This window comes from Sipha flava, unplaced genomic scaffold (genome assembly GCF_003268045.1).
Source record: "Sipha flava isolate LNK unplaced genomic scaffold, YSA_version1 134_pilon_pilon, whole genome shotgun sequence".
NCBI lineage: Eukaryota > Metazoa > Arthropoda > Insecta > Hemiptera > Aphididae > Sipha > Sipha flava.
The window spans coordinates 2,610,978-2,627,035 of NW_020271760.1; the positions used below are offsets into that span (position 1 = coordinate 2,610,978).

The following is a 16,058-nucleotide window of genomic DNA, read 5'->3' on the forward strand; positions in this document are numbered from 1 at the left end:
TTATATTTTACATAGGTACTCATAACTCGCTTAAAAATTAAAATACCGAAAAAGTCGACTAACAAAACATAGATAATGTTATAATGTTATCCCTTAAAGCTTAATTATAGGTCAATTTACTCTAGTATTAAAGCTAACATCGTTACGTTTGAACTACTAGACGCAAATTTATTATGTTGTACGTGTGTCAGATGGAGACTACACATCCGGAAGTGTGATGTCCTTTTAAAGATTTGACCACCAAATTCTCTTTTGTATTAAAAGAATCAACTAATATTTACGATCTCTCCAATCTGCAAATTCTCAAAACTCATAATTTGTAAACATAAACCGTTTGTTATTTTTCAAAATTTTATTTTTTAGCGTTTTTGAAATTATTGGTTTTATGAATGATTTTATCGCAGCAATAAAATCATCTAAAATTAAAAAAGTTCAGATTTTATAAAATAAAAATAATTCTCTTATGGATATAATTGATTACCACTGCTAGTTATAGGCATATGAACTGGATTACTGCAGGATAGTATAAATATAGAAACACGTCATTGCAAATCAAAAATAAATGTATTTCTTTTCCGTGAAGTTGATAAAATATTTTGAGAATTCTTCTAGAACACAATGAAAGGGACTAGAAGTTGCGATAAAAAATATTAAGTGTTACGTCAGTATTCATAAAGATAGTATAGCGGGATCACGATTTCTTTTTACTTGGGTCATAAAATGGTAATACGGATGGTATCAAAAAATGAGAATTGGTAGTGGAAATAAAAATCATCGAAAAATCCGGGTAACCCAAAATTCCAAACGATACAATCATGCATAAATATATGTATTGAAAATGTTTCCAAGCCTTTTGTACGAGTATATGTACACATATATAATATATATGTATAGATAATATACTCTAATCTAAGATTTTCAGCCCTCTGTTTTCTTTTTCTACGCGAAATGATAAATAAAATTATCTCCAGAAGCTGCTTATCGTCGTTGTCCCTTTTCTGTTCAAGACCTACAGAGAATTCGATTTGCACGTCATTCCTCGCGGACAGTGAGAGGTCTATTCTTGAATATAAAAGAAAATTATTCGAATAAAAATACAAAAATACAACTATATTTTTGAATATTTTCGAAACATTTTATCTTAAGTATTAGAATAATATATTATAAGACAATATATTATTATAACTAATTAGTATTAATATTAGATTTTTAAACAATTTCGAGCCGTTTATAATCATTAAAAATAGCGATAGAAATGATAATAATTATCATATCATCATAATAATTACCATAAACAATTATTGTACATCAATATAAAGATTAAGGATTCTATTGTTGGATCTCACATGTATACGTTCACCGAATACGAATCTGATGGTAAAATAGAATCTATTCTTATCCGAATACCGTTTGAGAATATGTTTCTGCCGAATTAGAAGAAAAAGTTCGATTTTTGGTATACCTGAACAGTATACTACTTATTCTATTACGTTCAAGAATAGATGCCACATTAATTCATCTGTAGCATTATTTTGATACCTATTAAATTTATTTCGGTTAAATTTACCAATGCTGCAGTTACTTTTATATGCTAATTATAAGGATAAACATCGTTATAATTTTATGTTGATGGTCTCCAAGTAAAAGAAACAATGTTGTTAAAAATACTTTTCAGAAGTATTTCACATAGGTATTTAAATAATTTAGTTAAAAAGTATTAAAATATTTATATAAATACTTTTGCTAATAAGTATTTAAATACAAATACCAATATATTCAAAAAATATTTCAAATACTTTTAAATACATTTTTTTAAGCTTTGTTGTTGATTCTTATTTCTTAAAACATTACGACAAAATTATATTAATTTTTGAGTGAATAGTGACTAGTGACTAACGTAATAAATTAATTTTAACGATTGTTAATGAAAAACGAGTGTCAAAAAAATGCGAATATGTGGGATACCGGAATTCGGGATGTCACCGTGCTAAGATACTATAAAATATAAATAGCCAAATAGGTATGCGATATACGTGAAATATAATTTTCCCTGTAATATTTTTAAATATTTTTTGTCAATAGCAACATTTATAATCGTCACTTCGTCTCTATATTTTTAAATTTACCAGACGTTCATTCTGTTGATCAAGCTAAAATTAACTTATCACTTTATAAACAAATCTTAATAGTGGTAAAAAGGAATAACTACACTTGTCTCATTTTACTCAAATATTTTTGTTCTCATCTCATATTACTTTAAACTTCATATTGTTGATGAAAATGAGGTATTCCATTTTACCCATGTATAAAAAATGATAAATCCAGTCCATATTATAAAAAAATTGTCATTTTCACCAATAATCGACTTAATCCTTTTTACTCAAAGAACGTCGGTATGTTTTGTTATTTTTAGTTAAAATTACTAAAAATCATCAAATCTGTATGCTTGAAGAAAACAAATAACGTTTCCGGTGTCAGTTTTCCTGTATTCAGTATACCTGAATTTAATGGAGTAAAATTATTCGGAAACCTGAGCTTACACTGTATTGTCATTTTGGCCGTTCCGTGTATTTATTCTTCTTTATCACTACGGTTTTTTTACGGATAATTCTATAATGCATAAACCATGGCTAAATCACATTATATTTTTGTTGGATATAAATTAAAATATTTTATCATTTTGAATAAACAATGCATTTAAATATCATTGTAATATATAGAAAGATATACTTAATATTAAATTACATGTGTCTAGACGAATTTTGAAATACTGGAATATTGGAAATATGTCCAATATCGAGTATACCAAATAAAATACATGATATAACCAAAAGAATGTCGTAAGTTAATCACATCCAATAACCCGAATACAAATATTCTATTATTCTACTTATATTGAAAACAATAACGTTTTGAATTCTCTAAAGAAACGTAATAAATTGATTTGTATACATTTATATACATAGACAACTGATTTTATACAAATACTCGTATTATTATTTTAAACCCTGGACGTTCCCAAACCACATTTTTTGAGTGAGCCTTATAGGTTTGGCATCATGATTTCTATATATTTAATTAAAAAAATCTACCCATTAACAATATTACTAATGCATATTAATATTAATTTAGTTTACATTTTTCGATTAAATTAACATATTTTAAAGTAATGCATTTATTAAAAATTAAATTCTAATTATTTTAATGGTTTTTATTATATATCAGCAATTTAACTTTTTAATCATTTAATGAACCGCTAAAAGTATTGACCAGAAATAAAATTATACCGCAAAAGTCTAACGTAATCAATTCAACCCGGCATATTTCGTATTCGTGGAACATGTCGGTTAACGCAGCGGTGACATAGGATCCGGTAACCCATATTTCCATCGAAATTTGAGCATCTTAATTAATGCTAATCATAAAAATATAATGTATCCATGTGATGAAAACTTTTTTCACGCGTAATATCAAAATGTAGAATATCGACACGAAATCCAACACTAATTTATATAAACGTGTATATATAAACGTGTGTATATAAACGTGTGTATATAAACGCAAATTAGGTTAGGATGTGAGCTTATATTAACAATGTTCATATCATCTTCGTGGGACGTACTGCTTACCGTTATTATGCTTTTAATGCCTTTAAATGCGTTAAATACGACATGACGTGGTAGAAAGTTTTTGAAATTTGTTGATTTTCGTCGTGTGTACGTTTCCAGAGAGAGAAAAACAATGCCGGGCCAACAGCAAGAACGCATAAGGCTGTCCTCGATGGGCGGCGAGTCAACCTGCAGTAACAGTAGTAACGGGGCTAGTGGCAGCACAATTATGAAAATCAGGAGACGCGTGGTTATGATGGGAGCAGCCAGAGTGGGCAAAACATCCATTATCAAACAGTTCCTGTACGACCAGTTCCCCGACCGATACAAGGAGACTATTGAGGAATTGCATCGGGGTGAGTATATAAGTAGTTGAATTCGTTTTTTAATTTTATTTATAATCACCCGAAAACTCAAAGTATTATAAAGTAAAAAACGTCTGCAAATATGTGTGGAACGATTTTGTAAAACAATACGATAGTGAAAAAAGAGAAAAAATGTATCTTAATAAAGAAAAATAATACAATATAACATTTAAAAAAATCATGATAAAGTATAAAAATTACCTATAGGTAAGGTTGAACTTTTCATTATAATAAATAGAGTAACGGATTATATAATATATAATATATTAAATTTATTATATTATAATATCAAACTTAAGATTATTCGTTATCTAAATGGACCTGTTGATTGGAGAGTGAATTTGATCGATGCTGTTCGGACCAGATGCATAAATTATTATTATATGCGCTCGGAAACTTAAACTATTTGATATACAGCACTGTAGCACCACCTACCGATCGATGTATAATGTGTAATGGTGTTATAGCACTGAACAGAAAATGGGCAGGTTTTCGAGCAAATCCTGTTAGTGCTAGTACGTCAGTTGTCGTGTATGTCAGTGTATGTGTGTGTGTGTGTATGTATAATATGCATGTGACATGTACTCGTATGATGAGTGTGTACTTAAAAATTAAAGAAAATTGGAATTGGGATAACGGTATTATAATTATGATAACATTAAAAATATACTTATAAATAAAATAATAAAGTGTCATAAAATAAGGTAAGTATAATATTATTATTTTGATGTATAACAACTGTAATACACAAAATTAATTAACATCGCTGTATAAATATAAATATTATGTATTCAAATATCACATATAAATAGAAAAAGTACAATAGTTTAATAATAATGAATAAGTAATTAAATATAGTAATAACAGAATATTTATAAACGTACATATAATACTTACATACTCGTACTATGTCGGCGTACAGATTTCTGGATAGATGTTGTCGTCTATAATCTAAATAATATAATTCAACGTGCAAAACCAAGTGGTAGACGAATGAGAAAAATGTATTGATTTTGTGTCGTAATAATAACAATAATAATAACTAGGGCTCGGATTTATATGTATTTATTTAACAAAAGTATGTATTTATACAACAAAAATATGTACATAAATATGTGCTAAAAAATGAATAATATGTATTATCAAAAAAAAAATAATAATAATAATAATAATAATAATTAAATGAATAATTAAATGAAATGTAATAAAAAAAATATATATTTATCTAACTATCTAATTATTTTGAGTACAATTAATAACAACATGCATTTTTAAATTCTCGAATTCGAAAGATCGCTGATTCCGTTGTAAAATTGCTTTATATCGACTGAAAGATCTCTCAACTTCGACTGATGTTATAGGACAATACTGCACGTTGACTATGTCTGAAGGAGAAAGTTCTACATCCAATGAAGCTTCAGTCGAAGTACCAGTCAGAATACTTTTAATAGCTTTCATTTCTGCTATACCGGAATTTTTTTGTAATCAATTTTTAACTTTAGCGTTTACAATATCGCCAATTGGTCCTTGGACTTTTTCAAGTCTTTTTACCGCTTCCTCTACTACATTTAAACTTTCTACTAAAGTTAAGTCTTGAGTTTCTTTTTTCGTAATGACATCAACCAAAAAATAATAATTAACAGAAATGTTTATTATTTCATTTTTTAAATCATTATTTTCTAAAAGAATTTCAGCTTTTTCAATATACATTGAAGTAGTCGCATCGAGTTCCGCAACAACATTTTTGATTTCTTGGAAGTTTTGGCAATAATAATTAGTGGCATTCAACCAAGTGCCTCATCTAGTTACAATTGGTTGTGGAGGAAGGCTTAGATCTGGGTACATATTTTTAAATATTTCGACACGGCTAGGAGCTTTTAGAAATATCTTTTTGACTGAAGATATTAACTCGTCAACTTTTGTAAATTTTGATCTTATAGTTTCTGCTATTCGGTGAAATGCGTGTGCTAAACACGTTAAGTGGATCATTTTCGGGAAAAAAACATTTAATGCTTTACCGGCTTTTACCATATATGGCGCGGCATCAGATACAAATAATAATACATTCTCGTACATAATTATATTGGGCCATAATATACTCATAGAATTATTAAAAAATCTTGCAACAGTTTGGTGGTTGCATTTATCTAATTGTTCACAGTTTAACAAAAAAGGATTGGATTTACTGTCATTTAATTTTCCGACAATAATATTTGCAATGAATCTACCATCTACATCGGTTGTTTCATCGATTGATACCCATATGGGTCCATCACCAATTAAATTTCTTATAGAAACAAGAGTTTCTTTGTAAATTGGTTAAATATAATTTTTTCTTAGAGTGCTTTCATCGGGAATCGATTATGCAGTATATTTTTCCAAGAATGATTTTAAATTAGAATTTTGAAGTTTTGCTAGCGGAATATCAGCTTTAATAAAAGCTTGACATAAATCGATGTTGAATATATTAGAAACTGAGGAAAACGTAGATGACAAAAAATTTTGTTTAAATTTCAGCTTTCTATTTTTGTCCTCTTTGTGCTTATTAGTTTGTAAATTTTGTGTTACTTGAAATCGTTGTTCAATTGCTATCAATTTTTCACAAGCAGCACATTATAAAATTTAACCGTCACTTTGTAAATGTTCATTTGGAAATTCAGAAACATATTTTATTGCTTTGCAAGTTTTAGACGATCGTACTTTCGGCATCATTGGTAATTTACACGTAAATATAAAATAACGAACAACGAACGCAGATTAAATCCACGAAATTAAAACACGGCCCGTTCGTTACTGTAAGTATACTGACCCACTGTCAGTACTTCAAACACAAACATGTCTTAATAAATCGTAATCGAACATATGTCGACAGTAGATTAGATTAAATTTAATAATTGGTATTATTTTGTTATTATTTTGTAATTTTGGAAACATGGGGAAAGTCTGTATTAATAAATAATAAATCGTAAATGAACAAATTGTCGAAATATGTAGGAAAAATGGAATTATTGAGAAATATGTAAAAATATGTAAAATAAAATATAGTTCATTTGATTGGAAATTCCTTGAAACGAATTTATCACTTACCTAAATTAATTTATCAAGTTACAGTAAAAATATGTATTTACATATAAATCCGAGCCCTAATAATAACATTTGAGCTATGGCTATGGCTCAACGTAAATGTAAAAACAATAAGCTTGGCTTGTTGCTGCGCTACAAATGTAAAAATAAAAACAACAAGAATTTAACCTTTGGTGACAATACTATGTACGAATTATGCATGCCTACAACGGCTATTGAATAACAAAAATTAGTCTGTGACAAAAAAAAAACTGACGATGTGTGCTCAGCGACAGTTCGTGCGACACACAACGACTGGACAATCGTCATAAATTATATCACGGGCTCTTAACATAACTCGCACACATAACTGATACAAAATAATATTAAAAATAATGTATCTACGCCGGCAACCGTGAAAGTTCGGTTACAGTAGCAGGAACGATAGACTATGCGTCAGGGTGTTATGGATCCAGGGGATCCATAAAATATATATATCCAGGTTATAGATCACTATCGCGTCACCGCTGATATAATGGTATGCTATGCTTGTACTGTCTTGATCAGATCCTATTTTTCATATTTGAACACTACCACTGATGATAATAATATTATCATATTATGATGATTTAGGAGAATGAATACTCAAAAATCAATGTGGAATACGCTAAGAGGTTTTCTCGGGGGACCAAGTGTTTAGTTAGGTCTGTATCAGGTTAAGTCTGATCAAAACTCAGATAATCATAGAAACCGGTTTAAGTATTTTTCAAAATTATAGTTTGTTAATTCCATGGCAGCAGCGTCAAAACATCACCGTCGGTCAATAACTACTCATAACGATAAGACCGTTGACCATTTTTTTCTGCCATTGGTCTGTTCCAACCGCATATGAAACTATTCGACGGTTATTTTCCGACAGTTTGTACTCGAGTGGTTACAATTACCGATATCAATTCAAGCTGCTCAAATCTGCTCAAAGCTTTGCTTTTCGCATTTAAAGTTCGTTAAGCTAGAATGTTATTTCCGGTGATAAAGAAACGTACCCGGATGGCAACGCATCTCACTCCGAGTACACTACAGTTTGTGATGCAGATCCTATGCACTTTATCAACATCGATGTAAACACTATATTTATTCAAAATATCGCTTCATCTTCGTTGAATGGGTTTTTATTCTTAACAATTCAATGTACGATGTACCTCGTATAAATTTATCGGCTCAATCTTTTGATTGTTTTTGTTCCAAACTGTTGACACAATACGCTTCAAAACTTTCTCAACTATGTATACTGAAATTATCAATAAAAAAATGCTTTCAATATTTAATTCCTTGCCGTGTACGGGTGGAAATATTCTTTTTATTTTCGATTTATTGACGAATTTTACGTGCTACACCAATAAACCTTTTCGTATTAAAATAATACACCGTGTCACGAATATATATTTCATAATTTCACGTTTCAGAAAAGTTATGACTGATTTTAAAAAATGTATTATTGTTTTATCATGTATATTTTTTTTAAGAAGTTTGAATTAATGACTCAAATATATCTTTTAGCAAATTATATTTGAATGTTTTCATATTTTTCCCTTACTTCTTAGTAGTGAGTTATGATCTTCAGGATTCAAAGTTAGTTTCAATTGTAACCAGAGCATTTTTATTTTTATATTTTCTAGTTTAATATTACCATCATTGAATCGAAACAATTTCCCTATAAAAACATATGATAATATGTATTTTTTTATCTCACACAATACATTTCATAGAAGTCTTTTTTTTCTTCATATTTTATGGTCGAAAAAAAATACATTTTATGAATTTCTGCGATTTTCTGATTTTTTGGTTCAACATCTTTTTCCACATTCTCAGTTTCACAGATTATACTATAAAAACTTTTATAAAATATATTTTCTATGGAACACCTTTAAAAAAATGTATATATAAATATATGCATTACTCAATTATTTTTCATAACCGTATAATACTTGAAATAAAGTAAATAAATGGTAATTTTAAATTAAATTTTTTTTTGTTCAGTATCTAGTTCTTATAATTACCTTTTATGAAATATAAATAGTGATTGTCTATTTTGAATAGTATAATTATTTATCAAGATAAATCGATTAATTAAATCTTTATCGATACTAGTTACTATATTTCTACAAACAATTACTTTTGTTATTACATTTAATATTATGATTAATAATTTATTATAATAGAATAAAATAATCCTAAAATATCAAATTAAATTGTACTATATTTTTTATTTATTTATTAATTTTTCATTTGTAAACTTTTGATATCACTATTATGAGTGATATTACTGACTCGATAGAAATCGTGAGAAATATTTGATGTAACACACTTGTATTTTATGTACTCAGAACTCGATATCATATCATCAATTGTTAACTGGAGGGTTTCAATGTCACCTAAAATTACAATTGAAATAATGACAATTGAACATAGCTTTTGTGGTAAATGGCTTTTAAATCTCGCGTCCACAAGTCGAATTTTATGCCAATATTAGGTACTTGAAGAGTTTAAATTTTAATGTCGATCGTTCTTTAAAAATCAGTGACAAAAAACACCGAAAAATATTTTGTCTAAAGATAAAACAATCAAAAAAACAAATTACACATTACGTACGACCGTTTTTCCTCTTCGGTTTCATAGGTATGCGTAATTATCGAGTCTAAAATAAAAAATATCAATGGTGATTTACGTTGTTACAAACGAACAAATGCAATATAGTCCCCGATTATAATTACTAAATCGGCCATTGATTGCGTGATTTATATAGTACCACGGTATCGCGTAAAATATAATTATAAACTGAATTTGTTTGATATGAATAAAAAATAAAATAAAATTGCGTTAAAATACACTGCCGTAAATCATGTATCGAAAATTCATCGGTAATTTTCAACGTTTCACCTCCAAGTCACTATAGACGAGTAGAAAATGTAATCAATCATCAATCAATAACACGCCGCCGTCACAACTGTAAGCTATCAAACTAATCAATTTATCAATTTATTTATTTCCTTTTTTCTTTCGGCTAATTCGAACATGTAAAATGCGTATAGTCAATACAGTGTACGTCGGTGTATCTAAACTATTATACTTTAAATCTGTAATTGCATTGGTGTTTTATCTCTCTGATCCTTTCCATTCTACCGTTAATTTGCTTAACTATGTTATGGTTTACAATCCCTCTTAAAAACAAAAAATGTATGCAAGTATTGGTTTATGTAAGTGTTTAACGCCTACCATCTACCACAGCACGTAATTATCAATTTAAAATATCTTTTAAAATGTATAAGTAAATAATAGAAATAAGTATAAAAACGAGTTACCTACAGTATATCTTTAATAAGAATTGCGCTGTGGATAAAATATTATACCGTTAAATAATAATCATAAACAACCAAAAATAGTATCGGTAATCATGGAAACGAGAGTTATTATAGATGGACGGACAATCGAGTACACTAGCACGTGAAGTCTTTTGCATATGTATATAATATATACATATTATGTATATGTTACGGGCAAAGTATACATTTTGGATAATATAGAAAACGGATGATATGATTTAATGAATAATGACATATTATTAGAAAATATAATAAGTTTTTTTAATTTTATTATCACTTATTGTTGCATGTACTGCTTCCGTGACATATTGATGAACATAGCCGCTCCGCTGCTTTACACTTGCACTTCCGTGTTTTACATTTTTGTACACATATACATCGATCGTAGCCCTGATCACCCAAATTTGAAGATTTCCGTGCTGCCCTCGGAGTGAAATTTTGGTATGCGGCACATCATCAACTTCCAGAAATCTTTCTTTGCAAATTACAAATTGGTTTCTACTGTACATAGTTGAAAGGCGGCCTTCCTTGGTCCCGATTTCGTACATATTATTGTTAACTGTAAAAACAGAATAAATACAATTTTATAATTTTATCTGGAATAATAATAATGTAAGTAAAATATTTTTGAGTACCTGAAAGAATAACTCCAATAATGTTTCTAAAATCACTACGGGTCCTATCAAAGTTTGGAATTTTAACCGTTACTGACTGACCAACTTCGCCGGGACAATAACGATTCTCAGAAGCTTGCTTCATTTTTATAGCTTGAACTTTCAAATTTTTAAGTGATTCGGTTCTATTTTCACGAATAGCTTTTATTCTTAAAGGTACAGCTAAAATAACATAAATATATTGATTAATTTTATTTAAGTATATAACATAATTATTACTCAAAAACGGAAATTAAAAATCTAAAATTATAATTAAAAGGTATTATTATTATTATTGTTATTATTATTATTATTATTATTATTACTACTACATAGATATAGGTACCTTCTTTGTTTTCGATGTCATTATTACATTTCGATACAGTAGAAATAGAATTCAGAGCTTCTTCGAGGTCTTCTTCAGTTCTTAAATTAATTATTATATTTACTAACTTTATTTTAACTATGTTTTACGATTTATCATATTTTATTAACTCATTAATTTTCTATATTGCCCAAATTGTATACTTTGCCCGTAACATATATATACTTAAATCCTTAAATTGTTGTATTTCTAAAGTAATTCTTTTTATATATCATTACTACAGTTCTATTACGATTTTTTAACTACGAGGAGATCAACATAATGCATATAATGTGTGTTAAATATAATTATTGTTATAATTATTATAGCTGTGGAAAATAGTGCCATACAAGATTTAAATAATGCATTAGTAGTAAGTTACTAACTACTAGTGACCAAAATTGTTCACATTTTTTTATCACTGAAGGCTCATTTAAAAAGTATTTAATACATTTAAAATAAATTTATTATACGAAGATAATGATACAGATATATTGTAAGAACAACATGGGTCTGATCGTTTAAAAATAACTGAAATTATACATAATAATTATTATAATATAATAAAGGATCTAAAAAAATACGTGGAAAATTATTTGATGGCAACGAAGTTGCTTGATTTGCAGGGATTTTATTAGCAATGAAAAAATAATAATATTTAGATTTTTATAATGTCATGTTGAAATGTTTAAGATACATCAAACCAGCCTATAAAATTTTTCAATCAAGAGAAATTAGTTTAAACTCTGCATTTCCAATTATTCATAGGTAGTGTAATTAATAGTTTAAAACAATCAAAAATGAAGATATTTTCAAAAAAGTTATAAATGATTGTGAAAGTTAACTACCCAAATAAAAAACTGAATCTCCAAAACGTTAGAAAAAAACTAAAAAAACTTTTAAATGAATTATCTAATTTAAATGGTTAGATTAGTTGTAAAATATAAATAAAATAAAATAAAAACTCAAATAAGTATGAATGTGAAGTAATGTACTTATACACAAAACAATATTAACATTTCGTTATAACGTACATTTTATCATGTTATTAACATAATAAAATCGGAAATGGAATTCGTTTTTTAAAACAATGATGAATTTATTAAAGATGTTTTTAATACATACGAATTACATTATGATGAATTTTAAATACTTTATAACCATAATATTAATATTTCATCAAAAGAAAAAGCAATTTGTATAAAAAATTATATGAAAGAAAATATATTTAAATGGGATTTTGATGCAAATGCGTCTTTTTTTTCTGATTTCCCAACACATAGGTTATAACATGCAAATTATAAAATAAATTAAATTTAAATAAAGTTAAATAAAATGTTAATAATATTAAAAATAAGAACCTATTTTGTTATTATTATGTAATATAATTAAATATGTTTGGTTACATGATTTTTATATTATAATTTTTAAACTATAATAAATATTTTTAACATTTTTTCATGATTTTTAGAAAATATTTGCTATTTTTAGAACATTTCAATCCCAGCCCTATTAATAAAGATATTTTTTTAGAACTTTACCTACAAAGTATAGCATTTATAATTAAATTTAAAATGATAGAAGCAGTTGAAGTATTTGGATGTAGCTCAGCAGCTTACAAATCGATATTTTCCTGCTTAATCTGATTTGGAAATTCTCAAAGGCAATCAATAAAACATAACCGGCTTTCCAACTTGAGTTTATTGGCGTTTGAGTCCAAATGAACTGAAAACTTAAATTATTATTAATGGATTACAATTAGCAAAGAGATACAATTTTGCAACTGTGTTAATTTAAAAAACAAAACATTTTTATTATTTATTATTTTTTTATTTAATATTTTAATTTAAAATATCTAGTTTGTATTTATAAAACAAAATTCTTATAGAAAGCCTTAAAAAAATATTCAAAGTTTAGTTATTTTGATTTACGATGAGAATGTTTTTAATGGATATCAAATAGAAATTTAGAGCAAAATAAATAAATTAAAAATCGTATTAATATTGTTTTTTACTAATATCACCCTAAAACTTAGTTCACCCTACCTGATGATTTGATATGGCTATGGGCCTTCGAGGAGTGTTTACTTTATAACACTAAGTACTAAGTACTCACCGTAGAATCTATAACATTCATTTTTATATAATAATAAGCTCGTAAAAAATGATACAAGTAAAATTCGTATTTTTAAATGCGTATGTTTAAGAGCTTTAGAACACAGCTTGACCTCAACTTGATCGAAGCCGTAATAATATTAATTATATGTATTTTAAAGATAAAAATATATATACTTTTACATTAAAACAAAAAATCATATAATTGTCGATTACATTAATACGAAAGGAAAAGCATTTTTCTGAGCTATCAAATAAACAACTGTAATATACAATTGTAAAACTTTATTTGTAGGAGACTATGAATTACCAGATGGTGCAAGGTTAACTTTGGATATTCTGGACACATCGGGAGCTTATCAATTTCCGGCAATGAGAGAGTTATCTATATCTACTGCGGATGCATTTCTTTTAGTGTTTTGCGTAGACCGAGAAGACACCTGGGATCAAGTTAAACACTTCAAAGAACAAGTAAATGTGGACCATTTACTTTTATATAAAATATTATATTACATTCATCGTTACGTGGTTTTAAAATAGTTTTTCTTACTATTTTATTTTGTAATTAATTATTACAGATAATCGAGAGGCGAGGACCAAAAATTCCAATAGTTATTGTAGGCAATAAGTGTGAACTTCCTGAAAGATTTTTACCTACGGAAATTACCGAAGCAATATCCAGATACGATTGGGAATGCGGCTACGTTGAATGTTCAGCCAAAGAGAATAGCAACATAGTACAGGTGTTCAAGGAGCTCCTCGCTCAAGCAAAGGTAAACAGATTAATTCCATTCGAATTCGTAAAAAAGTTTTTGGATCTGTACTCCAATTTTTTTTCTTTATTCGGAAACATAATTTTTCTTAAGTCTGTGTGAATTGTGTGGTTTGCTATTCAATTAAAAACTTTCTCTTATTGGTTCGGCAAATATAAATGATTAACCATAGTTTTATGTCAACAATAAATTTATTTTTAAATGTTTCAAAACTTCATTACACAAACAATTATAAACTTTTATTTAATGTACTTCCATTTAAGTTGACCAATTATGTCCACACACTTGAATTATCTAACCTGTAGTTTAACTCAGTTATAGTTTGTCTGTTTCATTAAACTCATACAATTCACTCATACGAGTATGTTAAGAAATATTTTTAATGATTACAGTATTTTATTTTCTTCAATTTAAAGCAAAAACATATTTTAAACAGTAATTTGGTTTATTTGCATTTTATAACAATCATTATGTTGAAATTGAATAATTATATACATACACTTAAATTTGTAAAGTAAATAAATTATATTTAATCGTAATAGGATTAAAATATGAAATACATATTTGTGTTATTTTAAACAGTATTGTTGTTTTATTGAGCATTGCAATTAATATTTTATGAACAACGATTATAATTATACATATAATAATAACAATAAAATAGGTACTTATATTTTTTTCTTTTTTTAGCCAAAATAAATAATAAAAATTTTGTGTCTGCTATTTTGTGTTTAAATATTACAAAATAAATTAATTTAATTTTTTTAATATTTATTATTAAATATAATAAAATATATAAACACTATAAATATAGTAATTTTAATAATTACTTATAAAAAAATAATTCGAGTATTAATGATTTTATTAAGATTCTATTTTTATAAAAAAATTCAACTTGTACACATTCTCGATTTCCTAAAATTTATAAGAAATTAAATATAGTTTTCTCGAAAATAAATTTCAATGAAATTGAAACAAATTAAAAATAATTCACTTTACAGAATTGTCCATGATAAAAATTTAAAAAAAAAACATATTTAATGCTTTTAGGTCCAATATAACTTAAGTCCGGCTGTAAGAAGAAGGCGTATGTCTCTACCGAGTTACGTGGAAAATCGTTCGGGATCGACCAAAGGACGATACATGCTCAAAAGAAATTCATGTACTGTAGCCTGAAAAATAGAAGATCCATAGTTTATTATTGTTTATAAAACGTAATTTAAAATAAAACAAATAATCTAATTTCGATTATTTTAAATGTTATGGTGTGAACTGGAAATGAGTGTGAGACTTGGTTTTAAAGTTCTTGAATGTTGATATAACATACTTGTATAATGTGGATACAAAAGACTCAAGATCCAAACATTATTTAAGCATTACAATATTATAACGTTACATAATTTGGCTTCAAGAAACTCTCGCTTTTTATAATGATTTTTGTACTGCAATTTAAATTTAAGAACGATAGTACTATTTTAAAATACATTATAAGATTGTGATTTGCTATTTAAACAGTATAATATAATACGAGAACCAAAATTATTTTTTGCTTATAATCAATGATGCTATTTAATATTTCATACATAATATCACCCTGTTGAAATAAATTGAGATCTGTGAGAATGATTTAAAGCAATTTGGTATGATTACATAGTAATAATGGTTAATTAAAAACCAAAAACTATTATTATTACATTTAGTATTGGTTGAGTAAACATTTGTAACAGTATTATGAGAT

At 27.1% G+C, this 16,058-nt stretch overlaps 1 protein-coding gene across 2 annotated transcripts in view; it reads left to right on the forward strand.

Moving 5' to 3' along the window:
* LOC112679383 (GTP-binding protein Rhes-like) overlaps positions 1-15,562 on the forward strand; it is a 99,592-nt gene extending 84,030 nt beyond the window's left edge. For both annotated transcript variants that reach the window (XM_025549171.1, XM_025549170.1), the window contains 4 exons: positions 3,729-3,964; positions 13,843-14,018; positions 14,126-14,320; positions 15,371-15,562. In XM_025549171.1, the coding sequence (XP_025404956.1) occupies positions 3,742-3,964; positions 13,843-14,018; positions 14,126-14,320; positions 15,371-15,496 (720 nt within the window). In that variant the 5' untranslated portion in view covers positions 3,729-3,741 and the 3' untranslated portion in view covers positions 15,497-15,562. The remainder of the gene's footprint in view (positions 1-3,728; positions 3,965-13,842; positions 14,019-14,125; positions 14,321-15,370) is intronic.
* Positions 15,563-16,058: the final 496 nt, after the last annotated feature.